This window comes from Ixodes scapularis, unplaced genomic scaffold (assembly GCF_016920785.2).
Source record: "Ixodes scapularis isolate PalLabHiFi unplaced genomic scaffold, ASM1692078v2 PGA_scaffold3__209_contigs__length_174095766, whole genome shotgun sequence".
NCBI lineage: Eukaryota > Metazoa > Arthropoda > Arachnida > Ixodida > Ixodidae > Ixodes > Ixodes scapularis.
The window spans coordinates 24,612,081-24,638,527 of record NW_024609868.1 but is presented as its reverse complement, the minus strand read 5'-3'; the positions used below and the strand labels follow the sequence as shown (position 1 = coordinate 24,638,527).

The 26,447-nt window shown below is 48.9% G+C and overlaps 1 protein-coding gene across 1 annotated transcript in view; it reads right to left on the bottom strand.

Annotated features, from left to right (window-relative positions):
- Positions 1-26,114, bottom strand: part of LOC8036032 — a 409,910-nt gene extending 383,796 nt beyond the window's left edge. Inside the window, exons 1-2 of the mRNA XM_042292354.1 lie at positions 25,766-26,114; positions 24,282-24,327 (exon numbers count right to left, since the gene is read on the bottom strand). Coding sequence (XP_042148288.1) covers positions 24,282-24,327; positions 25,766-25,825 — 106 coding nt within the window. The 5' untranslated portion in view covers positions 25,826-26,114. The remainder of the gene's footprint in view (positions 1-24,281; positions 24,328-25,765) is intronic.
- Positions 26,115-26,447: the final 333 nt, after the last annotated feature.

The following is a 26,447-nucleotide window of genomic DNA, read 5'->3' as shown; positions in this document are numbered from 1 at the left end:
TCAATCGCCGCCATTTCAACGACACGCCACAAGACGAGGAAACAAACGAAGCAACCTCGCGCCAAAAAGCGACGCTATAAAGCGAAACGCTTCTGCGGATAACACTGGCGACGACGGACGAGAGATCAATGCTATGCCTAGGCTACAGACAGTAAATTAGGGTGCTACAAAAAATATCGGAAACGAACAAGAAAGGTTGAAGAAGTCGTTCGGAGAAAACGACCCTTTGCCAGTCCCAGCAGCCTCGAAAGACAAACGTGCCAAAGCAAAACGAGAAAAAAAAAAAAAAAAAAAAAAAAAGTCGGCCGATCTTGACTCTCCATCATTCTTCATTCAATTCCTGTCAGCATTGAAAAGGAGCAGCGTCGCCATTATCTCGACCATTTTCTCGGTGACAAACGGTCGCAAAAACCGGGACGTGGGACTGATACGCTCGATGCTGCCGTGGCGCCGCGCAGACGATTTAAGGAGCGCCTCCCCAAGGTGACGACACAACTGCGCGTGCGCGGCGCTCGTCAACGCCAGGCAGGAGAGAGTGCCGGTGGCATCTCACAGGTTCGGTGATGCGCCAAAACAAATATCGTTGATACGAAAGTCTCATCCAATCACTACAGTCGAGCTCGCACAAAAATATCCTGCAGACACCATCCGAAGAGCTCCTCTTCTTTGTAGGACAGTACTTTCACATCGGTTATGCACACTTGGTTTGCACACATGTTCCAAGCATACACATATGTATAAAGCAAACGTGCTTCGAAGATTCTCCAGGCGTATGCGCAGACACGTCTGCCATCATGTCTTCAGAGAACATCATGGCCTTTGTATGATGTATAATCAGTGGCACTACGGTTGAAAACTGCATCAGCGACAACTAACGTAGTGTATTGTACTATGCGTATAATTCGGTTTAGCGTGCTTTGCGTCATGTTCTACTTGTGTTCGGAAAAGGAAGGGGAAAAAAAAAAAGGAAAACAAATTTGCACAAGCTTGATCGTGCCGACAAAGATTAGGGAACGCAACAGGTGTCTGTGTGTGTCACGGAGTGTGGCAAAATTAATAAAAATAATGTACTGTCTGAATTTCAAAAACGATAAATTATTTAAAAAATAAAAAATAAACGCTATATTCGGACCGGTGACAAGCGAAAAGTCCATGCCCGGTGTGAAGTCGACCGAACAAGACGATGACACAAAGAGGTAAAAACAAAAAAGAAAACGAAAATTTAATTAGGGCGAGAAACAACCAAGCACGACAACACCAACAAACTCAACAAAGGAAACGCGTACACACGTTTCAGCTCGGAATCAGGCTCAAAGATACTCATGGCACAACCGCTACGAAAAACAAAACAAAACAAAAAAAAACTTCAAAATGAAAACACAGTTAAACAACACGCTGCTAGCGGCGTAAATGCAGCCGGGAACCAGGATTCACGGGTGCAAATAAAAATAATGGTAAAAAAGAAAAATCTTAACTGCTGGACCCAAAGTCCAGGAGAACGTTCGCAGGCTCGCCGAGGCTGGGGCGGCGGTGCTATTGACGGGTCCGGAAGATAGTTGTCGTCTCGTTGGTCGGCGGGGTGGCGCAACACCGCGCTCCCGAAACGAGAAAAGCACACCGCCCGCAGGCACCAGCCCGCCCGAAGGCCACGGCACCTCTGAAGACAACCACACACCCGAAGGCAAAATCACACCCGAAGGCAAAAGCACACCCAAAAACAGAGCCACACTTGAATGCAAACACACACCCGCAGGCAAAGCACGCCGAAACGCAAAACTAGAAACTCAACCCTCAAAACGAAAAAAAAAAAAAAAAAAACGCATCTCCACGTGGTGAAGGATGTTGATTGGGGCGAAGCTCTGGTGGTGCTTGTCTGCGTAGACGCTGAGCCGCAGCATGCCGAGCCTTTCGTTCGTTTTCATCCATGTCACGCTGCGTTCAAATGCTCAAATGCGTATATGACCACGTTCCATGCCACACATTCTCTTTCTGACATGGATGAAAACGAACGAAAGGCTCGGCATGCTGCGGCTCACCGTCTACGCAGACAAGCACCACCAGAGTACAGTGTTAATCAGAGCTTCGCCCCAATCAACATCATTCAACACGTGGAGCTGCGGTCTTTATTATTTTTTTTTTTTTGCTTTATACGAGCACGGGAGCACGAGCACCCGACGCCGGACATCGGACGGACATACGGACATGGCTAGTCCCTAAGGAGCATCGCCCCTAAAAAACAAAAACGAACAAAACTCGCGACCAAAGCAGCGGGCACACGAGCGGAGTGCCGGTCGGACGGCCGCTCACACAATGTAACTATTCTGCTAAAGACCAACGATTTTGTAGCCGAACCTTGTAGGCACGTACGACTGATGACCTTACGAGATATCTCGGAAGAATTACTTTCCCTCCTCGAAGAAAAAATCAAAACCAACGTGAAGGTCACTCGAACATGCAGTGAATCTTCGGAATCGGCCAGGTTTAAATTATTACGAAACTTTCCCCGTGAGTGTTGACGTATCAACACGTCTGCGAGGACAATCTTGAAAACGCTAACTTACAAGAGAGGTCACCGATTCCCCAACTAGAGCTTCTAGTACTGTGAAGGTCACAGTGAGAAATAAGGAGCTTAAAACGAGTTCGGCCTACCCCATCTCACGTCATCGAACAAGAAACGAACGCACGTGTGCGTCTTGAACCACACAAACAAGAAAACACAAGCAAACTCTACTGAAATTCACCTGCTCCATGGTTGGTCTTCTTATTGTTTTTGTTTTTATGATGATATGTCATTATGTTTTGCTTTTTTTTTGTTTTTGTTGACTTTTCAATTTAGTTTTAATTTATAATTAGTTATTTTTTTTATTTATTTTACAGGACGTTAACGTCGTGTAATGCTTTCGGCGTGTCGCTCGTTCATGACGCTCGTCCATAATGCTCGCCCATTTCGATCGTTCACGACGTTCATCCATGACGCTCCTTCCTGACGCTCGGTCCTGACGGTCCTTCATGACGCTGGTTACTGATGCTCGTTCATGACGATTATATCATAGAAAACGTATCATAAGACACACCCCGTACTAAAAGAAGTTAATCGTTAGATGTGTAGGCACCGGCAGTTTAGCCTGCCAGAGTGTGGGTACATTGTTTAACGCTATTACCAAAAATTTAGACAATGCAGTACAACCGCTAGGTTGGGGTCTTCAACGTGATTCACGCAGTAGTGATACACGACCGCCCGCCGGCACGATGCTCATCCAGATTGAAATGGTAAGGGGGGGGGGGGGGGGGGAGGAGGGGGGGAGGGGGGGAAGGGGGGGTCCAATTGTGAATTTAAGGTTTCTGGGTTCTGCAGTGCGAGCTTTAGCCTCACGTACTTCGAGCTGCGGTGAATACAGGGAGCCGACTCGCAAAATATCGAGAAAGGAACAATAAGAAATAAACCAAGAGGTGAAAATGGAAAAGGTGGGAACGGTATCATTATTTGCGCTTGGTTTAAGAAGAGCCTAAAGTTTCACAACTACTGAATTTAGTGACTTTTTGAGGCACGGTTAAAGGATTAAAATAGCGCAAAAAAACGACGGACTGGATGAAGGAGGACACAGACAACGAATATCAAGGAGGACACAGCGCTCTGTCTGTGTCCTCCTTCAACCAGTCCGTCGTTTTTTTGTTTTTTTTGTTGTTTTTTTTGTGCTGATTTAATGTTTTAAGTATGTTGCACCAACTCGGCCCAAGCTTCAACTTGAAGCACGGGCATGAGACCGTGGTTTTGCGGTTTTGCGAAACACTTGATCTGAGTGAGTTCTCACGCAAGAAAAGCGCCTACTAAGGCAACACCCTCGCGCGCGCGTAAACCGCCCCCCCCCCCTTTCTTTTCCCCTTCCCCCCACGATACTACACAGAACTTGTGCGTGACGAAGCACACAGCAATTGTACCGTACTGGCGAAATTCGTTTTCTAGAGTAGACGCAGGAGGCTCCAATTTAGGAAACAAAATAGCTTCCTTTTTTATAAATATCCAGGCTGAAAACGTTGAAACTTTAAGTTTGTATAATTAAGCTAACCAGAAAAAAAAAAGACCCAACACAATACAGTGTCCCCCTTCATTTATATCTGGTCCACTGAACCCGTTCCTTGGACATCGAGGTAGCTCAACTTTCTCTATATATGAACGTTATCGTAAATTAACTGGACACTTAATTGCTCGTGCTATCAAAAGTGTACGTCCCGCGCGAACACGCGGAAAGAAAAGGGGATTCCGCGGGAAAAGATCTTTGGGGGTCCCAGATCGTGCGAATATCACGTCACCCTTAGGAATTCGATGCGTCGGTAAGATCTCCCCGGGGTGGTAGAGAACAGATCGGATTCCAATCAGCGGAGTAAATATTGGACTTGGAATGCCGAGTCGATGGCACGAAGCCCTGGAGCGCGATGACGACCCGCTGGTCGGGACTCCCAAGGTCTGCGGCGCCGGTTTCGGACCCAGAAAGCAGCGTTTGAAACTCGGAAGTTGTTAGATCTCGCGACACACGAGAATGCAAACATGTGCATAAATACGAGGAATAGTGACGTCTAAAATAAACAAATTCGTGTTCGCACATTTTTTTTAAGTCGTCTACAAGATGGAAAAGACAAGATATTCAACGTCAAATTTGATGTGACTCCAGTGGCATCAAAAGACGCGGTGTTCACAGAAAATTTGATGGGAGAATTGTCTAAGGTTTTTATACATATGCTTACTTCGAACATATCTGCAGTTTTTGTATGACGAATGTGACGGCTAGAACCGGCCCATACTAGGAAGAAACAGGCCTCAGACACTATTTTCCGACAGTTTTTTGTATAATGTCTTGGCAGTGCTACAGCGGTCTTAGGCTGAGGTGTATAACTGATCCCTATGACTTAAAGGTATTATATCGCACTATTTCAAGGAGGAAATAAAATAGTGCGGTTTTATGTAAAAAGGCAACTGAGGCTACCAGCGACGCTCTAAGGACCCATTAAGGAAATGATTGGGCTCAGGAGCTGTCGAACACTGCCTTTTCTAAACTACACATGCTAAAAAAAAAAAAAAGAAAGATAAGTACTCAAGATCTTCGTTCTACATGACAAGGCACGATGATGGGCTTCAAAAATGGCATGCGAGTTTTGTTTTACAAAATTAAAACCTGCAATATTCATGAATTTCCTAAAATTTAAAAAAAGAAATGGTGTGCTTGTAGCACAACACGTAATCAGTAGCCAGCACACGAATGCGCGAAGGATGGGGTATTTGTTTGTCACACATGTGACTCTTGATGTAATCACGTCAAGACATGTGCCCCCTCGACCTGTGGGACCGTGCTCAAAGCACGCAACGACGCTGCTTTGTTGCCCAACACGACAGAAAGCCGACAGCTGACTCTAACAAGGATTCAGCTCGGAGTTTCCCCGCACGCAAGGGCTAGCTTTTCCTATTTACTCGACTCGCGCGCGCACTGCTGCAGCCCCGTCTGTTCGCCGCGCGATAAAGAGAGATAACGACGGCGGCCTCCTTTCGGATCACAGTCGGCCTCCCGCGCGGTGCTCCTCTCGGGGATTATCGCTTTTAAACCGGGGGCAACGCTCGGGGAGGGGTCACTGTTCCTAATCCCTAATCCGCGCCCTCCCGACACTGCTCCTTTGACCCCCGTGAACCCCCCCACCCCTCTAAGCAGCATTCGGGGAAGAGCCTCGGGTTATCGGACTCGAACCAGGAACCCGGCCGGTGGGGTCCAAACGCGGCTCTATGCGCCGGTACCGCTGTAGTTTTCCGAGGAACGAATGCTGGGGCAGCAAAATGAGCAGCAATGAATAATGCAAACAGAAATTCCCCCCCCCCCCCCCTCCCCTCCGCCTGGAGAAATGACGGCTGTTCACGTGCCAGATTGCTCGCGACTGGAGTTTTTGCTCGTCTCATATACGCGGAGGGAGCAATAGACCGTCTGTTTGATTTGCTCTTGCATCGTTAGCGTAATCGTGTTTCTGGAAGGAAGCGAGTGAGGAGCAGTCGGTGCATCGGGTAAAGTGGAACTTCAGACAAACTCGAAGGCGCCCCCCGCCCCTCGGAGCAAAAGGCTACAGCCTCCGGTGTCGAACGCAAAAGGCACGTTAGAACCGTTAGCTTAGCTTGACTGGTATATCTTACGTTCCGTTTATTTGTAAGTTTATGTTCCTTAATGCTAAAGGCAGGTGGACGCTATATATGTAGCGTGATATATCGGGTGCCACGCTCACATGAGCATATTATATATTTTAGTACCATACATCTTTCTCTGCGTTCCTTTTTATCCCCCTGCGTTTCGCTCTCTTTCCCTCTCTCCCTTTCCTTTTTCTTTCTCTGTCTCTTTCTTTTGTTTTCAGTCCCATTCAATGAAAAAAGCATAAGCTTTTGAGCACGCTGATATAAAATTGCACATTGGCCGTCGCCGAAGGTAGTCCAACCATATTAGCTTATTTTAACTGCCAGATTTCTAAAAGTTTGATGCCCATACTGTGCAGTAAATATCTTTTTTTTCTTTTTTTTTTTTGTTGCACGTTTTGAGTTGCATGCGCACAAGTGAGCGTTGAACAAAATATACCCTTTTCGAAACTCAGTCACGCAACATTTGTGGCCACCACTGCTTGGGCACGAAGCGTGTGATTGGATCCGAGTGCTCACCGAACGCTGACGTCACACTCGTTTTTTAATACGAGCGGATTCGAATCCTCGTCGAACGCTGTTGCAGCCGTCGTGCCCAATTCAGGCTCAGAAAGCTTGCCCAGATTATGCTGCATTCGGATACCTGGCGCTGCGGCTGCTAATGGCGCCCACTTTTGAAAAGTGTCTATTAAATTTCAAGCGCGCCACTCGAGCAACGTCTTACTAGAGGCTGCTTTCGTACAAATTGATTTATTGACTCTCAGCAAGAATCTCATCTAAAGAAAGAAGAAGCGTGCAACACGTAATTAACAAAACATACTTCGTTTTAATTGTCATATGAGGAGGCGTTCATAAAAGGTTATTCACGAGAGGGATTCTTTTCGGGGAGAGACGTGCGTGAAGTCAGCGATCGGCGGAACCAGCGGCACTCCCTCTCCAGCCTACCTACCTAAGCAGACACATGGGCTCTGTTCCAAAATTTACTCGATCCGACTCCGGAGTAAAAGTTTCGTACCGTGGCGTTCCAAAACTTACTCGAGCTTACTCGATGACGTAAGAACTCGCGTTCCAGAAGCGGGTTGTTTACTCCGGAATAATTACTCACGCTACCCTCCTCGATCGGGGGGTAACGTCGGATCAATCGAGTAAATACGTCACGTGATCTGTTCGTCGTCTGTGTTCTGCGCCGACAGCCGTCAAAGCTCGCTTACTCCGTTGGCTTTGGTGGAGGACGTTTGAAATGACAAAGAATGAGGTGCAGCCATTTATGTTTGGTTATTGCGACTGGCTGTTTCCAACGCAGGAATTCACTGCATTACATCCAGAACGTGAGCCTTCCCCAGTAAGGTTGTTATTATCAGAGTGCAAGCGTAAACAGGAGCTTCTTCGCATCCTCGTCCTCGGCGTTGGAGGGAATTCCGTATTCTCACGTTCAAGGGTGAAAATGTTCGAACTCAGTAAATGATGAGGTAGTATTTTTGTTTCCCCAAAATGTGTGTAATGAGAGGATAACACTTGTAAAGCAGTGAAGGCTTCGAAGATTTTCACTGTAATCATATTCGCGTCAAATCAAACGTGAGTTACATATCAATCTTGAGAAAGCACCCTGCGCTGTACCGCTACACCGTGTGGAAGCAATTTCTGCAAAACGTAATCGGTGCAAAAGTTCAATGCGTAGAATATATGCGTGTAGTGCACCTTGACTACAGTTACAGCGATCGCGCTGATTAATAAAAACAATTTTTTTGATGTCTAACTGTAAGGAGTAAGTAATTTTGATATCAATATAAAGCTCAAAAGGAAGGTGAGCAAAAAGAGCTGATGGAGCTACCTCAGAAAACACCGCGTCGTCATTAATATTATCGTCTCTTCGAGTGCTTTCTGCAGGATGAAAAGGATCGTCTGCTATTTTCTTCCATCGGTGCTGTTTTCTTTTTTGCCGTAGCCCAAGACGAAGCCAATCCACGTAGTATCCAAGTCATTATCCCGGCCGTTCCAAAAACGAGTCGCGAATCATTTACTCCCGATGTCACGTGGTATTACCCGCTGTCGTAAGAGACAGGTTCCTCGGGTAAGATTTGGAACATAGCCATGATTTGCGGGGATGGATGGATGGATGGATGGATGTTAATGGCTATACCCTTTGTAACGGGCGGTAGCTTCCGCCACCTAGCCTAAGAACTCTCGGGGAGCCGAAAGGGACGTCAGTGTTATTAAACGCATTTAGCGGTCGCACTCTCGACAACAGGTCTCGGCGCGCGCTGACGAGTGTAGAAAAATGAAGGCGTACATGAAACCAACGTTACTGCATGAAACGGCGATACGCGATTATGGCATCACACTGCTAGATGCAGGAAAGGACCAACCTTTCCTGCTGAACGAGAGGTGCTTCTTGAATGGGCGGGTGCAACACAAAGGACGTGGAATCAAGAAACAATAGTACGAGGAGGGCTTGAGGATGGAATTGTTGAATATCAATGACTCCTTCGGGTGCGAGCCCGAACGACATGCGCGACAGCGCGAGCCGCAACAAGTTAGGCTATCCCGATGCCACCGCCGGCATCTCGCTGAGCAAAACCTGTAAAGTTGCCAGAAACGCGAATAAAATACCGCCAATTGCAAACAGACTTCACGCCAAGGCGTGTAGCGCTCGTGCAGCCCGAACAAAAGCTCCCCAGTCCCCCTGGGATGTCTACGTCAGAGCGGGTCCGCGCAAAAGCGTGACGTTTTTATCACGTGATGCGCATTCCGAAGAGCGAAAGGAGGGATGTCTCCCCTGAGTGAATGGCCCTTAACTGACCGTTTCGCGTTAGGAAAGCCCTAAAATTATCTGAAAAATTTAGAAGATATTAAAGCTCGCGTCCAATCAACGATACGACCATGTCTACGCTATTCCAACGCTTAAATGCGAGTCGGGTCTCTAATCGTCTTTTCGGCTTCATGTATACAAACCCGAGCTCCGGACCGTGGTTCTACCTTCAGCCGGCTGCCCGCATCTACTAAGTTCACTCCGACCGTCCCCGAACTCGGCGTGTACCGCGGAGCCCCGATCCGTCAACCCTTCGATCTAACAAGCAGGACGCAGCCAAGAGGCTAACAAGGCGCAGCTCTCGGTCGTGTCCCAATTACGGCGTGCCCGCGATATCGTCCGACGACGGCTTCCACAACAACTCCCAGAGCCACGTTTCCGCTGGCCGAGCCTTCGGGCTCGGCACACCCCCAGTGGCGGACTCCGAGGAGGGCCGACCATTACCGTAGCTTGGGGCGTTGTGACGATCGGCAACTACACTCCGATTCAGCTCTCGATGGACCGCCTCGGACGGTACACGAGACATCGCAGCCAATCTAACGCTGAGAATTTATCACGTGACTAGGCGTACCAAGCGTCGCTGCCCCCTGCCCAAGATCACGTGGCATTAGCTCGGATCGGGATTGGGTTCAACGGCTCGCGGCTGCCTCTCCGGTCCATCAAAAGGTGAAACGGAGTATCGAGCAGCAGCAGCAGCTTTGGAGTGGGCCCAACTTCAAGAAGGCTCCCCGCCCGAGGCGCTGTCATCAACAGCAGCAGCAGCAGCACCAGACGCGTCGTGTTGCGAGCTCTTCGCGTCGCTGCTGCTGCTTCCGAGCAGAACTCGTTTAGGGACGCGCACATACACACACGCGTGTGTACACACGAGACAGAAAAGAGTGGCGCAGAGTGGAAGAGAAAGGACCCTTATCCGACAAAAGGAGCGTCGTGGCCCGATAAACGGGCTTGGTTGGCGCAAAAGCGCCATCAAGACCAGTGGCGAAGATTCAGCTCGGGAGGAAGGGGGCCACTTCGTTCGAAGAGACGCTTCTTTTGAAGGAATCCCCTCCCCGGTTAAGGGGCTTTGGAGGCGAGGCAGTCGATGGCCCTCGGGCGTTCTTTGCCTGCCGATTCGTTTAAAGTTTGTCATAAATAAGTGCCGCGCCGTGTTTAGATTGCGATAGGTTTCTTTATTAATTAAAGCGCCTTTTTCATCACGATGTTTAACGAATAAATACGTTAAAACTTTAAAAGACTAAAACAAAACAAAAAATTAAGGGAAATTTGATTTATTGCTGTTTTCTACGTGAGTATCACACTTTCGTGCATGCAACCCACTGAAAGCTGCAGCGATTAAAGCTAAGAAATTTCAATTTGATCACTGAAGTTGGTTCGTTGCAAGCCTATATTTGGCGTTTGGACTGCTTGGTTTTCGTGACTATGGAACTTTGGCTCTAAGTAATCGGCTCCTTCGTGTTGTAGTGTTGACTACTGTCAGGCTTAGTGTGAAACGGAGTATAGTGCGTCATTTGCCTGGGTCGCTCACACTGCACCGTGCTGCGTTTCTTTGAAAACCTTTTTATCCGTGCACCGACTTCAGTCAACTTTTTTATTTGTTTATTCACGAGGTGCCTACGTCGCTCGAGAATCATCATCGGAGAATAGCAATTAATCCGAAAACAGCTAATTGTTCGTCCCATACACCAATGGTTCAGCAAAGACATCGAGCAAAGCGCACTGTGGTGATGCAAATTGCGGCCAACACAAATCGGTCTTATATTCTTCTAGTGGCGACTACATGGCCTCTTCGCCGAACTGCCCTTCGACGAGTTGGCTTTCAGCGAGTTGGTCTAGACCCGGTTCGACGCTGTGGAGGGATAATTCATTGAGTGGACTCTTTCACTGTTAACCTGCTTCACGCTGCTGTGATTAAACACAGCCGCAGGCATGTATATACGACGCATGTACATGTCAAATCAAATAGAGGCGCGGCCCAGGTAAATGACTGGTTTAGCAAATGCATGACGTTTGCATCAAATTCAATCCCAGTGCCCCCCACCCCTTGTCCTGAAGCCGTGGATTATCACAATGTGCTGAAATTGAAGTGGGCTAGGCGGAAAAGTGCTGTCATAGGGGGGCGAGCGATCATCAGTCAATTCACGATAAGCCGGAGCCTGCTCCAATGCGACTCGCCTAATGCAAAAGAATTGAGATGGTCCTTATGTTCATGCGACAAAGTCGACATGTCTATAAAAGATTCGACAGTACACGCGAGTGCTGAAAACTAAACAGGTCTGGAATTCATCTTGGAAAAGGCTGATGCAAAACAACTTCAACCTCTATACTTCTTCTTTTATTTCTGATCCTAGAAAGCAGATTTCATAATTGGCTGCCTCGTACCACGTGTGACTTGACTGACAGCATCAGCGCCGCCATGCGAAGCATGCACAGGTGGTGCTTCAGCAAACACGCGGAGAAGCAAACACCCCACACCGTCACTTCCAGCCTATAAAATGCCGAACCAGGCAACGAGCACACCTGCCCCTCCAGCACACCCTACAGCGCAGGGGTTCGGTGACGGCGGGCGGTAGCGAGCTTGTTTGAAAACAGACATCGGTGAATACTGGAACTGAATATACTCCAAACGAAGGTTGACAAAATTTCTGAAAGACGGAATGTGACACCGCGGCCAACCAATATCACCTGGAAGACAAGTCCTGGACATGACGCCATCAGTAGTGAATCTTCGACCCGGCCCAAGCAGCAAACACGCCAAAGCTCGACGAGAGTAGCCGAAAAGTGGCAGACGGTGCGTCTTGGCGTTGCCGCCTGCGAGCATCGCGCTTGTTGTGAGACGCTTGCAAGACGCGTCGGCGGCGACGCTGACGCGAGCTGTGGGTGGCGCTGCCCGAATTTACTAATCCGAGAGCAAATCGTCTGCTTCTTGCGCAGGGGTTGCGGTGACGTCAGAATGACGCCAAGTCCTGATTGGCTTTGATTGGAAGGATAGTGGGTAGACCTCAATTCTAGATGCCTTGAGGTCTACCCGCTATTTTTTCAATCAGCCAGTAAGGCCTCAACGTTTTGACGTCATCGCAACCCCTATGCAAGAAGCAGACAAGCTTGCGCTCCGCATAGTGATAACAATAAAGCGGGGTGGCGCAGAACTTTAACTTTTTAGTGGTATTGGCCAAACTCGTGCCTACACAAGCGGCCGAAAAGTCCCGCGTCCCTCAGCCGGGCCGCGTAATGCTGCCCGTCCGCGAAGACGAGAGGGGGGCGGCCAACGAGCGAGCGTCGCCGAAGCGCCGCCGCCGTCGTCGTCGCCGCTATCGCGTCGCTTCCGGTCGACCGCACGGCGTTCCGCTGTCCCGAGGACCACATCCATCGCCGGAGACCCCGAGCGCTGGGAGACAAAGGACGCGCTGCTGCTCGGCGCCGGCCGCTGTCCACGGCCCCACAATGGGCCTTATCGCTACGCGGGGCCCGCGCAGGCAGAAGCCTTGGGAACGTCGAGAAACACGAGGCAAAACACATGCGGGGCCGCCATTACACGCAGATTGCGGCCATTCTCTGCTTCTGAGGTGACGTCGACCAAAGAATAACCCGTGGTTATGTCATTGTTTCCTTCTCATTTTTTGCACTCCTCTGTGCTCGCTCGGAGTCGAAGGGACAAGTTTTCTGGAGATGGTGAATAATGCGAGAAAAAAAGGCGGACAATGTGAATAATGCGAGCAAAAGGCGGACTTTGGATGAAAGATGACGTCTGTCTCTTTTTTATTGTTTTACGCGATTATTTATTGGCGAAAACAACGTTTATTAATGGCTACAATGCCTCTAAAACTATGATGAGGTTTATGAGTAAACATACGTAAAAATCTTCGTGTCTTTTAATATTCTGTAAGAGTGGTCCTTGACATTAAAAGATGTAAGACTTACCCAGGGTAGCAGTAAAAGACAATAAACGAGTCATTTTTGTACACGATAGAACATGTCGTCAACAAGCACGCTTTGAAATTCAGTTTGCTAGAACCCCATCTGTTTGTGGCAGTATTTGTTTGAAGATAGCACTCGTACGCAACAAAATAACGTCAGAGATTCCTTCTTTCTTTTTGTTGTTGCTCAGCGAAAGCAAGTTCTAAGTTCTAACACAAGCATCCATCACTCTCTCAACACAGGTTTCGACAAACTCTCCTCAAATGAAACCTACCGCATCTAGCGCCAAGCAACCGTGCACTAACATCTTCCAGTGTTCATTTCAGACACAAAAAGAGCCGGGGACCTCCACCGCTCGACAAACCTCGCCGCGCAGTTATTCACCCCATCCGTAGCAATCAGAAAAAATAAGCGGTCACCGCGTCGGCAGCCACGGCGTTCCGTTGGCCTAGTGTAATGCCAGTCGGCCACACAACCACAGCCCCTGTTGTGGCGCATTTGCATAAATCCGATTGGAGGAACCCCTCACGAGCACGGACGCCAACAGCAGCGGGACTTTGTCCTCGTGGACTCGGTGCTGGGGACCAGAACCGAGCTCCCCCGAGGGGCCCCGTCGACCTGGAAAGGGCGGGGCGTTGCGCTCTTCCATCTTTTCTAACAGGAGGAACAGGCTGCGAGGCACCAGTCGCTGCTCGTGCCTCTGCCGTCATCCAAATCACTGCCGCCCTGCGCTCCTACCTTGCGTTGGAGATACGGGGTTTGACTTTAAATGTGAACGGTGTGCTTAATGATACCGTTAAGCCCATCTTCTGGTTGAATATCATTAAAAACAGTGACCTACGGAGCAGGTAAGGGGCATTATCTAGGGGTTATCTTTTTAATCTGGCAGAAAAGCCCAAGATGAGCCTAACCATAGCCTACTTGTCTGTTTGTTTGTTTAGCTCGCTGTTTGTTTGTTTTGTTGCTCAATGACACACCTTTAGCGGGAGAGGTCCGGGCGTCCACAACGGGGCAACTCACTGCCCAACATGCAAATGTAAAAAAATATCATAAATAAAAAAAAAGTTAAAAGGAAACTTTAGAGGGCAACTAAAATATTGCTGCAGTACAGAAGATTCACGGCGATAAAGCGGATACGTTCAATTTATCTTCTTGATCGAAATGTGTCTTTAAAGTAGGTCAACGAGGCCTGCAGTGTCAAAGATCATGGTACATTTATTTTTTTTCGGCGCAACAAACACATTCATTCATTTTGCAATTGGGCACTTTTTTTTCGCACGTACTGTTTCAAGTTTATGTCTGTCTGCGTCAGGGTGCAAAGATTTTTTGTTGAAGCGAGTGTCTTCAGCGCGTGCATAAAATAAACAAATAAATAAACTTTCAACGGAAATGAGACATCGAAGCGTGTATGAAATGTCACCAAGCTCCTCCGTGGTAATGAGTTGCTGTAACTCGCTTCGCTCTGATTCGGACTTTCAAGGGTGGCCGCCTTCAAATGGTCGAAGGTTTTGACCCGAAATCCGGTGCCGGTATCCTCGGTGACGTAGGCTGGCGAGGAGGCCACAGTGTGGAAATGTTTCGTCCACAGCGTGGTGATGTGCCGCAGCTGAAAGTGTGCCTCTACTTGCGCCATCTATACCCGGGGGCTTTTGGACCACTGCATGATGGAAGCACAATGTTCCGTGCCGTCGCCGTGAAAAACAGTGGATGAGAGGGCGTCAGCCATAAGAGCGACCAGAATGGCATCCACAGCTTTGCCGTCTTAAACCTCGCAAACAACAGCCATGGGAGCGGCAGGATCGGAAAGGCGAGTTCGAAGGCGGGTCTCACTTTTGTTTGTACTGGTTGTCTTTGTTCTGCTCCTACTGCCAAGACCTACACACTTGAAATCAACGGCTGCCGTTATGTTGCCACCACTGATCGCACCAAGCCAGCGTACTTGGCCACCGTACTCTCTAAGCTTGCCCGAACCAGTCCTTCCTCAATGCAACAGATTAGATGTCCAGATCTAAACCCAAGTACATCACATGAGCTGCTCCGGCTCGTATTCAGTTTCCACAGAGGGAGGAAATGAGGGAGATGTTGTTCGTAGAGATGAGGGAGATGTTCCTCTTGCAGGGGTTAGAGAACTGTTTTTTCCCAGTATGAAAATCAAAGAGAAATAGAGAAAGAGAGGCTGTAGAGAGAAAAGGAAAAAGAGGACGAAAACTATAAAAGCAGTGGTAGTTATGGTGATAGAGCCTAAAGGGGACGAATGTAAAAACACGAGCACGCAGGTACATAAAGAGCCTATATTACAGAATTTCCAACAGCTCGATCGGGTGGTCACATGGTTTCTGGGCCGCGCTTGCAATACGGGTTGCCAGGATGTGCCAAAGGAGTTGATCGTCTCCAAAAGACTCTGCCTCTCCCCCCGTTTTCCTCTTAAGCTGCGCAAAAACCCAGCGCACGCACATTTGACTCTCCACAAGAGGTGTCTGGCACTGAACTAGTGCAAACGCAGCCTATGGTTTGAGAGGGACCCCGTCTTCAATCTATAGGCTCTCCACCCGTATACACACACACATTTGTGCACGCAGATGTGCTCGTTCTGCTCGCAGAGGGTGTAGCGTCCTTTTTCGGATGCATCACAGTAAAGATGCGTTAATTGTAATATAGGGTATTAGCTATATTATTCTGCCGTCGAATATAAGATCTACAATCTTCCAGTCTTCAGTACTGGATTATTGGTTCTAAAAGAAGATTGATCCTTTTTAGTACCCCCTAAAAGACAACTAGCAACACCGAATTATTTACGGTAAAAAAAAATGTTGCAGGAAGAAGATAAGAATCATTGTTTCCCAGGCGCCTGCACCTAAACGATCGCGCGTGCGCATTAGAGCAATTACGAGAACCACCCCTGCGAACATGTGCTGCTGTCAACCGACAGACATCTAGAAAGCCATCCTGCGGAAGCCATGAATCAGCGCTCGCGAGCAATCATCCCTTGACATCGCCCGCGCAGACAAGCAAGCAGGAGGCGGAGGACGGCGCGGAGGGACGTGTCATTTCCGCAGCCAGCTCTTGCCCGGCCCCATAACGGCAGCCCGGAGTTGGATCGGGAGAAGCCCATAGCGGGGATGCACAACAAAGGAAGGCCGCCCTCCCTCGCCGCGCTGAGAAAGCCCAGGCTGGAAGTTCGTTCCCCCAGAAGCGTAGCCAGCCGTCAGATCCAGAAGGGGAGACAGTACTCCGTTCACTCCGAAGCTGAAAAGTGCCGTGGGAGACACGCGCTTCCCGGACCAATCAAACGTATCCCTTTTGACACCTGACCCCGACTCTCTGCATGTGGGTGTGGGTGGGAGCATGATCACGTGGTGAAAGCCACGAGGTCCAACTGGTCCAACGAGGACGTGGCTTGTACCGCACTGTCATCTCGGGGGTGACCGAAGCACAAAAGGGGGAGACTGCAGCAGGCATCGCGAGGGTCTCTGGCGGCGTTATTACTGTGATTATCGGGGCTCCTTCCCTCGGGCTGCAGGCTACGCCGCCCCGACGGGCGGCGGTGAAGAGGACCGCGCGCTCGGAGTCCAACTGAGGACCGCAACGATGCGGAGTCGGGAGCAGCGCGCCGCTTTCCAGGGTCCCTCCCGCTTCCGTCGGAGAAAAGAGCCGTCATTATCCCTGAGTCATCGCGCGCGCGCGCGCGCCCGGGTTCCAGCCTCGAGCGGCCGCATCTTTCCCGCGCCAGCGTCGTAATTAATAAGCGGCTGGTAACGAGAAGTTATGCACCGACCCCCCCTTTTCCCTCCTCGCGTTTCTTCTTCGGCGGCCGAGACTGCAGCGTCCGCGGGAGACAGCTCCATTAATCCGGACGGAACGCTGCTGGCGCGAAGGATGATTCGCTGTCACGCTGAATCTTGGGCAACGGCCGAGATTATATTCGGGCGGATTTCACGCGCGCGAGTGTACTGAGGCCATGTTTTATCGGAGGGAGATATGAGAGGCAGCGCGACGAGAGTGACCCCGGCGTTGTGCTGTCGCGGAAGTTGTTTCGCCGTAATTTACATCCCCGGGACGCTGACCCCTCGACATACTCGCTCCTTCTCGCTGAAGGCAATGGGATCGCTCCGAACCATTCTAATGTAAACAACTCTGCGCCGAGTTCGTGTCGCGGGGAGGATGATTTCTGAGCGAGCAAATGAACTGGGCCAGGGGAGGCCTTAATGGGTAAATATAACTGGTATTTCAAGGACTTGCGGAGACAATGCGGGTTTGTGACCAACGGGCAAAATCAACTATAGACGCTTTAAACACGCGCCAGACAACACCTACAATTGCTGTCCTTCTCTTGTCTCACTGAGATGCCAAGCCACTGAAACTGACGTTTACGAGCCTTTGTTGGGGAGAAGGACCATGGCAGAATCTAGTATTGCAATTAGCTGTCCCGCTGTGGTAATCATGAAGCGAATTAGACGGAATAAAAGGAAACAAACTCTGAGCGGTTGGCAGCGCCCATGCACAGCTGCCAAAACGCGTCTATAGGCAGATAAAAGCTAAGAAAATACCAAACTTGTCTTTCACATCCTTGTTATCATCAGTTCCTGTTCATCCGCTATGCGTCAATAGTTCGGCACGTAAGTGCACGTCATACTGACGTCACATCACTCGTCATATTTACTACCTTTTTCGGTATTGCATGCTGTGGCTGGTACGTCGTGAAGTATTTGGCACATTCCTGAATTGTATCCGACTCGACAATCTGACGGGACGCTATTGGAAGTTGACGGTATTGTATTGAAACTAGATATGAGTACCATGGTTCTAATAAACATTTAGACGTTGGATGTCTAAAAAGCGAGAGATCAATCTGCTTTTGCAGGTTCACGTTGTTGACCAGCAACTCCCTGGGTAGCAAGACTTCTCGCGTTCATCACGCAGAAGTCTTTACATGAACACACACGCCGGAACGATGCTCATTCAGCCTCACAGAGCCAAAGGCGGATGGAACCTCACGCCCAGCATTTCGAGGTTCCTAAGCGTCACTGCAGTGCAGTCGATGAAGGAGTACCACTATTCCCACGAGGTCGCGCGACTCAACCGGAAGTTGCTATTCGTACGACACTACAATAGCGTAATGTGGCGCAGGCCTCAGCAAGTAGCACTTTCATTCGGTCTACGTGGCTGTGGCATTCGGTGTCAACATATCCGTGAAGCTTGCTGCAACATTCAGCACGTTCGCTGACACCGACAAACCTTTTCGGAATTACCAAACTTACAGCAACGTTTTTTGTTTTGTTTTCTTAAGCGACAAATACTGTCGTGGTTGTTAGCGCTCGCCTCTCTACTGGTCCGGAAAGGTTTAAGGTGGGGCTTAAGAGTGCAAAGGCAACGCTACGCCTGCAAGCGTACTGATAGTGGAACAAACCTGCCGTGCCCCAAAGACCGGACTTCGTCTTCAACAAATGGGAGGTACAGTTGGCGGTTTCTGGACGGCTTTGGCTGCGGTTCATTGCGGGTTCAAACGAAGCATTCTGTTTTAACTGCGATCTAGTTTTATTTCTATGGTTTGTTTTGTTTTCTGGGAGGCTGGCCAGCAGACAAATCCGCGTACGGGATTTTCGCCTTCCTGCTTCGCCTTGCACCACTGGCAGGAGATAGCTGGTGCTTATTCACATAAAGATTTTTAAGTACAAAAGAAAGCGGCTAATAACTAGCAGAAAATAATCAACAAAAAACGCAGGCTTGAGCAACATGGTGATTCTCTCAGCATAGCCGAATCAGACTTCGATTAGCCCTCGTTTTTTTCACCGAAACACTTCTGACTCCTTTAGGGTGTCCAAACAAAACAAAATGAAAGGGTGTCTAAACAGAACACTTCAGAAACTGTGAAGCGACACAACTCCGTCATATGTCATGCAACGGTCCGTCGAAGTTGTCATAAAACATCTGCTTACAGTCGGGAAATTGTCTTGTCCGTCTTTGTGTGTCACGTTCATCCCATCATTTATATAATCCGCATCCGTCCGTTTTTTTGGTTTTTTTTGTTAAAAAGAAGTTTTTTTTGTGTGTTTTTTTTACAAATTTGTTTGTGTTTTTTTGGGGGCCTTGAGCATGCTCACCACTTGGGTCCGGACGTTTCAGTCTTGCATACCGTGGACGTGCGTTCGTGAAGTGAAAGCGTGTTTTGAGGCAACGCGCTTCAGCTTCGCTCGGCCCTTATAAAGCAGGCTAAAAGGGTAAAATTTGTATCTTTTGCGGAGATTGGACAGGAAGAAGCCAAATCCGCGGTCCGCGGATTTGGCTTCTGCCTGTCAACTTCTGGTCGAGTCACACGACGTCGAGCGAATAGCATCACTCAAAACAAAGCACTACAAAACTACACGCACGCGGAAGCGTTTTCCCGATATTTGTACCTTATCTACAAAACCATGTAAAGGAAGCGGTTCTCCCCACCAGCACATATTTCATGCATCCCTCTCACTCAAGGAAAAAAAACAGTCGGAAGTAGCGCCACGATAAACAAAAGTAACGTATTCTCTCCGCATCGCAGAGAACGCCGCCGCAGATAGGACAGTCAGCCCAGCGGTGCGAGGCACTCCCAGAGCGGCAATGGAAGCAATCCGCCACACGGAAAGGTCCACAGGAGAAAACCCGGGCCGGCAAGCAGCACCGTGGGGCGCTCGGTTAGGAGCGAAGCCCGAGCGCGCGCTAATTAAGCCGGAATCAAGCGCAGAGAGGAAAGACAAAGCGGGGCCGTTCAGGCGGCCGCAATTAACTCAAGCGGCACCCGATTCGGAGAACCCACCGCCGAGAAGAAGCGCCGAACAGAATGATGCGCCTCGCCTCACGGGAATAACAGAGCACCGCGCTGCTCCTCGGCGGCGGCGTCGGCAGTCCCGCGGTGGTGGCGACGGCGCGGGCACCACAACAACAATGCGACAGCCGGCGTCTGGAAACAAAGCCGCGGGGAACGCGCTGCAGGAACGGCCGCTTTCCTCGCCGGAGCAAGCGGAAACAAGAACGGAAGATTAGTCACTGCGCGCGGACCGACAGACCGTGCGAGGGACCCGAATCGCCGAGGATGGAACAACGAACAAAATAAAATATGGTGTCGTAGAATGAAGAAGCGCTCTGGGTCCCAGCTGGCTGCCGGCTCGAACAACGGGGGATTAGAACAAAGAGACAATGATGATAAAGAGAGAAAAAAAAAATACGGAAGAGGTGGCGAAATGCCGAAAGCGTGAAATGAATGCCCGGTCCTGGAGCGCAGCCAAGCCCGGGGATACTGTACTACTCATCACTCCGTTCTTCCCTAGGCTGACAGTGCGTTGGAAAGTACGCAGTGGCCGGACCAATCACCCGCCTCGCTTTCATCAGCTGACCCCGCACCCTGCGCGTGGGTGTGGGAGGCAGCGTGGTCACGCGGCGGATGACAGATGTATGACGGGTCCAACGAGCTTTCAGCCCGATATCAGCTGAGGGGTAAACGGAGTATAATGGTCTCGGGAAGCTTAAAATCCCGCGCCCGTGATTTCTTTTACGTATATAAATACACACATGTTCGTATGGATGCGTTACTGAGAGCAAAGTACTAGGAGTCATTCCACGCCTAGCTTCATTCCTCGCGGGACCCTGGCTTAGATCCGTTCGCGTTGCAGCGCCAATTTTCGGAACTTTTTTTTTTTATATAAAGAAACAATGACGAACAAATAAAGACAGATTCATCCGAACGCGCGTAAGCGAAACACTTACTCGGTCCACGCTCAAGCTTATTCAGAGCGGACTCACTCACCCGCAGTCTGTGACTGAGCGGAAAACGTCCCGTGAGATCCGAGACTGCCCTGATTGCTCACACTTTCGTTATGTTTGTATTTCTAGTTGTTTTGGAAGTTGTTGTTTTCTTCTTTTTTTTTCAGCGGAAATAATTAGGAAGTGTAGCGTCGCGATTTCCAAACGAAAACAGCTGTTCGAGAGGACACAAGTTCGTCTTACTGTTATCAAAAGGAAATGTAACACACCGTACATAGCAGTGAACACGCACTCGGAAGAACCGACGATAAAAGTTGAAGCAAAAAGTGGCGCTTGTTTATTTTTGGGTAAAAAAGAAAACAACAACGCAGTTTGTTCTTTGTGCTTTTAACAACAATAAGTCAGCGGCGAGATATCTAGACCGTGTTGCAGGAACCCTTAGAATATACTAGCGAACATATTGCTCGTACTAGGCAATCCTAGAAGTCGAATTCTCGTCTTGTATTTTATTCTCAGATTCGCACTATGGGCATCCCTGCAAGACATGAGCGACTAACCATTGGTGTATTTAATATTAACCAGTGTATTTGATATTATTTTAAAATAAAGGCAATATATGCATAAAAACACACATACAAAAAACAGGCACAAACACACACACGCACTTCATTGGTCCATCAATTCATTCCCCCTGAAAAAGTACAGTCGGCCAGGGTAATTCGTCCAAGCGAAACTCACTCACCTGCTTTAAAATTAATTATAATTGATCATACGTAATTAGTGGCGTCTGCGTTATTCTATCAATTTACGTTTCTTTTTAATAGTAATAAGACTGGCGTACAGACGCGTTAGCAAAATACGACTGTAGGATTCAAAACGTTGGCTTAAAGGCGAAACTGACCGAAAATGTGAGCTACGTTACGGTTAAGTATTCGAATCAAACTGAAGAGCAGTCGTATTTTAAGAATAGACAGTCTCGCAGTATATGTCTTCCATGATGTATCCCTGCGAACGTATGAATAGTTGTGCTTCGTCGACCAACCATAGATGAAACTGCGTTAGGAAAAATATCTTGGAGTAAAGCTTAATTCACCCCGAGACAGTTCTTAAACTCAACAGCAGTAATAACCCCAAAACTGCCTTATCCGACTATGAACGTAGTTAACAGTTGTGTTCGTTAAACGCTGAAACGCTTTTTGGCGGTACAGTAGGCAACAAAAAAGAATGTCGAAGAAGGAAAACAAAAATTGCTAGACGAATCGGTTTCCTTTGGGTATTCACGCAAAATAAGACGTATATTTCTCGCTGAATTGAATCTCGCTAGCGTTAGCTGTTCAAAATATCTCACCGACCTACATATGTTGGCAAGTTAGAATCATAAGCCAAAATGCCTACAACTTTAAAAAAGCTTTTTTTTAACGCGTTGTTTAGTTGAACTTTCGGCTGCCATCATTCAAACCTCCGCTTCTATGTGTAATTACTCTATTGAGACGTGACAGATACTTTCTGTTCGTTTGGCATGTAAACACCAAAAACTTCCTTTCCTTTCAAACGTAATCGAGAGTAGTTAATCATTTGTGTCGAGCAAGCAACAACGTAGAAACTTGCCTCACGCCTCTACTTGCTCGAGCAAGCTCGAACGAAGCAGCGCAATTTTCGCGCGTTTCGTCCATATGCCCCTCAACCCCGCGACGGGGGCAGAGACGTTGTATGGATTTAGATTCATTGCACTACTATCTACCATTAAAATATACTCCCAACTAAAAAGTTCGAAGCCTTATTGATTATGGCGATTTTCACCACGTGTTTTCGAACCTACTTTCACGGCTTTGTCTTTGAACCGCCAGCCGTTGTGAATACCTGATTCGCTCGAGAAGGCTGGCCGGCGAACTTGCAGCCACACCTTTCTGTCCTTCCTAGCCTCTAGGTTCCGTCAATTTCGCTGGAGTCGCCAATATACGCTCGTACGCAAACAGACTGCTAATCGCAGCTGCAGAATGACCCAAGCCACCACCTCTAATGATATTAAAAGACCCTAATGCGCCGCAGCGCGCATAACAAACAACATCTGTACACCGAAAACGAGCCACGCTTGCAGCGCGTGCAGCGTGTTCACTCTCTCACAAAGTAAGTCATCGAGCCCCCCCCCCCCCTCCCCCCCCCCCCACCTCCCCCACCCGTACCCCCCTGGGGGACCGACCCGGAGGTGCACGCCCCATGAAAACACCACGTCGACAGGGCATCCGCGCTCAGTCGTGCATGCGCATTGATGGCCCTCTTAGTTGAGGGGGAGGGGGGGGGGGGGGGGTGAGTCCCCCGGGGGCACGCCCATGACAGCAGCAGCAGCAGCAACGCGCTCACGGCACGCTTTCATAATTCAGAGCTCGAGCCCTCGGGGTTTTCTTCGCGGTCAGCGTGGGCTCGCGCCCAGGTGAGCCACCCGCCGCCGCCGGCGTCGGAGTGCGCCGGCCGGCGCCGCCGGGTCTGCACCCGGGTCGTGACTCAGCGAGAGACGCGCCCGCCCAGGTGTGCGGCGCGCGTGGTTCGTATACGCGCGCTCGATGACGAGCCCGGCACGGGCCCATGCTCCGATTCGCCTAATGAGAAAGCCGCACAAGACGCTACAACCCATCTAAACCAATCCCATGACGCGCTAGGGTCACGTGCTCTTTAAAAGGGGCACAGCGACGCGCGGGGCGGACAGTCACGTGGTACCTTGGCAGCGGTGGATTGGCGGTGGACGGCTCGTAATCGTTCGCTGCACTCCATCGCCAGGTGAAACCGAGTATAGCGATCGATGCTTGCGGGTCGGGGTGTCGTGTCCCCGGGACATTTGGTCCTACGAGCTCGGTTTGGCATCCCAAGTTGGGCCGCGAGCCTTTGCAGCCGCCGACCAATTACCTGCCCATAGTCTCGGTCTCGTCGGTAGAGCTCTAAAGAAATGCTGAGTGAGCCGCCGCTCCTTCTTTTTCTTGCCTTTTGACGACCGTACGCCGGGGCAATTTGATTACACGGGCGTGGATGTACCAATCGTGCGCTTTGATCGGGCCGTCCGTCTCTCTCGATGTCAAGTTTTCCTGGTTGTGTGTTTGACTGCTCGAGAGATAAATTTTTGTGTCGCCCCCACATTGCGTTTATGGACCCTCTTTTGTTTCTACGTTGGAGAACCGCATGTCTTTGAAGCTGCGCAGTCGCTGCTTAATTGAACCACATTAGTGCGCCGGCGTTGCGATGTTTGCCAATAGATTTCATAGGATACTCGAGACGACCGTTTATTCGACTCGAGTCAACCAAACGATAAAGCAATTATAAATAGAGACTGTCGTTGACATTTCACGAACGGAACATCTCTTCAGGTCCTTTGATCCTTCTTATCTTTCAGAAGGGTTTTACAGCAAGCCTAGCAGATTTACCATTGCAAGAATTGCCATTCAAACTCTTAGCCATTCTTCAGTGATCACAATACTGCCGATGTTTATTTTCATAAACAACCGTAAGAAGATAGTTTTTTTTATGCTTCGAAAACTGACGTTTAATTGGGTTAGGCAAACAGGGACTTTGCAACGCTTCGAATGTCCACCGAGTCTGTTATTTCACTGTAGCGTTTAATTAGTGATGTTACGAAAGGCTGGCATCAAGACAGACGGGTGTGACATAACTCACCTGCAACCGGAGAGAGCTTGGTTAGCACCGCCCAGCGTGCCCGCCACTGTCAAACAAAACCAAGATTAACTTTTATATCTTTCGCTCAGAGCAAGCCTAAACCTATCAACATATATAAAGCTGCAATAGTAAGCGCCCCAGCATTGGTAGGAACTTAAAAAGAGAGGAGTTGCGCTTGATCACGTTTACGGAGTTATTAATATTTCCCGTGACATCAATATACAAACATATATACCTTATTTACTCGAGTAATAGCCGCACTGCTTATGACGAAAACCTGAGGGTTCGCTTTTCCGTGGTGCACGCGGCTTGTCAATCACCGCGATCGACAGCATGATTCCATCGGTTTACAGGACAGAGATAACGTTTTCGCGCGAAGATACCACCTGTGAAGATTGCATTTGTATGGAGAATCGTGGTCTCGATCTAGTTATTCCCTATGTTATTTAAACGCAACGCAATGATCGGCAGTATATGTGCTTTACGGGAAAGTAGACTCAAGGGCTTTGTTCATAAGTAGTGCGTCTCTTACCCGAGTAAATACGGTGTATATATATATATATATATTTTTTTTTTTGGCGCTCTTGTTAACGGTTGCTTAGTCAGATGCGGCTGAACCCGCCATGCCGATTCATTACAGTAACAAAACAAGGATTAGTTGCGCATGACAATGTCAAGTGAAGTGCTTAGGAGTGCCCGGTGACTTTCAACAAGGTGGTAGAACTGCAGAATCAAACGCGTCATCGCACCGTTAAAAGCACACCACAGGCTGCTACCAATACACCAATTAATACCTAAAAAAAAGTTTGGACGCTGATCGCCTCTAGCGCTATAGTAAACATCATGAGAGAATACTGTGGCGTATAATTTTTCGTCATTATTCTTTTTTGTAATATTTTCTGCGAGAGAAGTTTGACAAGTCTATTCGCTTCAAATTGGCTTTAAAAAAAGCACGCATCCAATGCCTGAGTCAGATGCAGCCCAAGCGAAGTTACTGTCAAGGACTTTTTCAGTACTCTGCTGACATATAATATAGTATAATCATTTCACGGTTCTTTATGAGACGTTCGATGTGAAGTACCGTGTCCACGTTTTATTATGGAATTACTGCACTGGCTAAATTTCTCATCTAAGCTGGGAGACTCGTCGCCCGTTAAGGCAGACCAAGTTCTAGGCTGGATAAACATACACGCAACCCAATTTTTATTTTTCCTGGAATTACCACACCGTTTTTGTTTTTTATATACAAATAAACTTTCAAGCTGAAGGTACCTTAGACGAAAATGAAAGCTTATTCGAATCGAATTGCGAGACTTTTTTTTTTCTATTTCCTAACTTTAAAAAAATAAATAATTGAAGACATCGAGTGAAAAGAGTAACGACTTAACCCATTATTCCCATACCAGTCCAGATATGGCAAAGGGAACGGACAAATAATTCAGGGAGAATCCCTTCAAAGGTACCCCAATGACTGGGAGACTAACCTTCTTGAGGTTCCGGTGTTTCACCTCTCCTTCCAAGAGAACGCATGCCTCATCCTGCATATTGCCACCACTCCGACGCCGCAGTCAACCATCCGACACAGGCGCAGCAAGGCTCACCACTCTCTCCGCCCGCAACACGCCACCACTCATCCGATTCACCACGCTGGGACACCCACCACCACGCACAAACACGAAACAAAACGAATACAATTGTCAAACAACAGCGCGGGGATGGAAAGGACGCCTCAGGTATGCGAACCAGCGACACGTGCCACGTGGACGCGATTAGCTGCACGTGCGCGTTGCGAAGTTGGAGCGCCGCCGTGCTACCACCGCGTCAAAGTGCGCGCCCCGCTCTGCTGCTGGGACGCCGAAGTTGCGAGAGGGTTCGTACCGGCCGCATCCGCAGCGCCTCCCCTCGATGGATCGCTGGCCCGAGCCTCGGGCACGCCGAGAAAGCGGGGTTCCGCTTTCCATTGTTCTTCGTCGCTTCCGTAGGAAGCCGTGCGTTTCCGGAAAAAAGAGCGCCTTCTCAATCGCGCGGCGCCTCCACTTCTCTTTCTGTTTTTAAACCGATCGCGCGGCGAACCGGTCGCCCCATGTTTTCATGTACACCTCTGAAATTCACGCCAAATTGTTCCACAGTATCGGAGTAATAAAGTCAGTGCTACTATTAAACTGT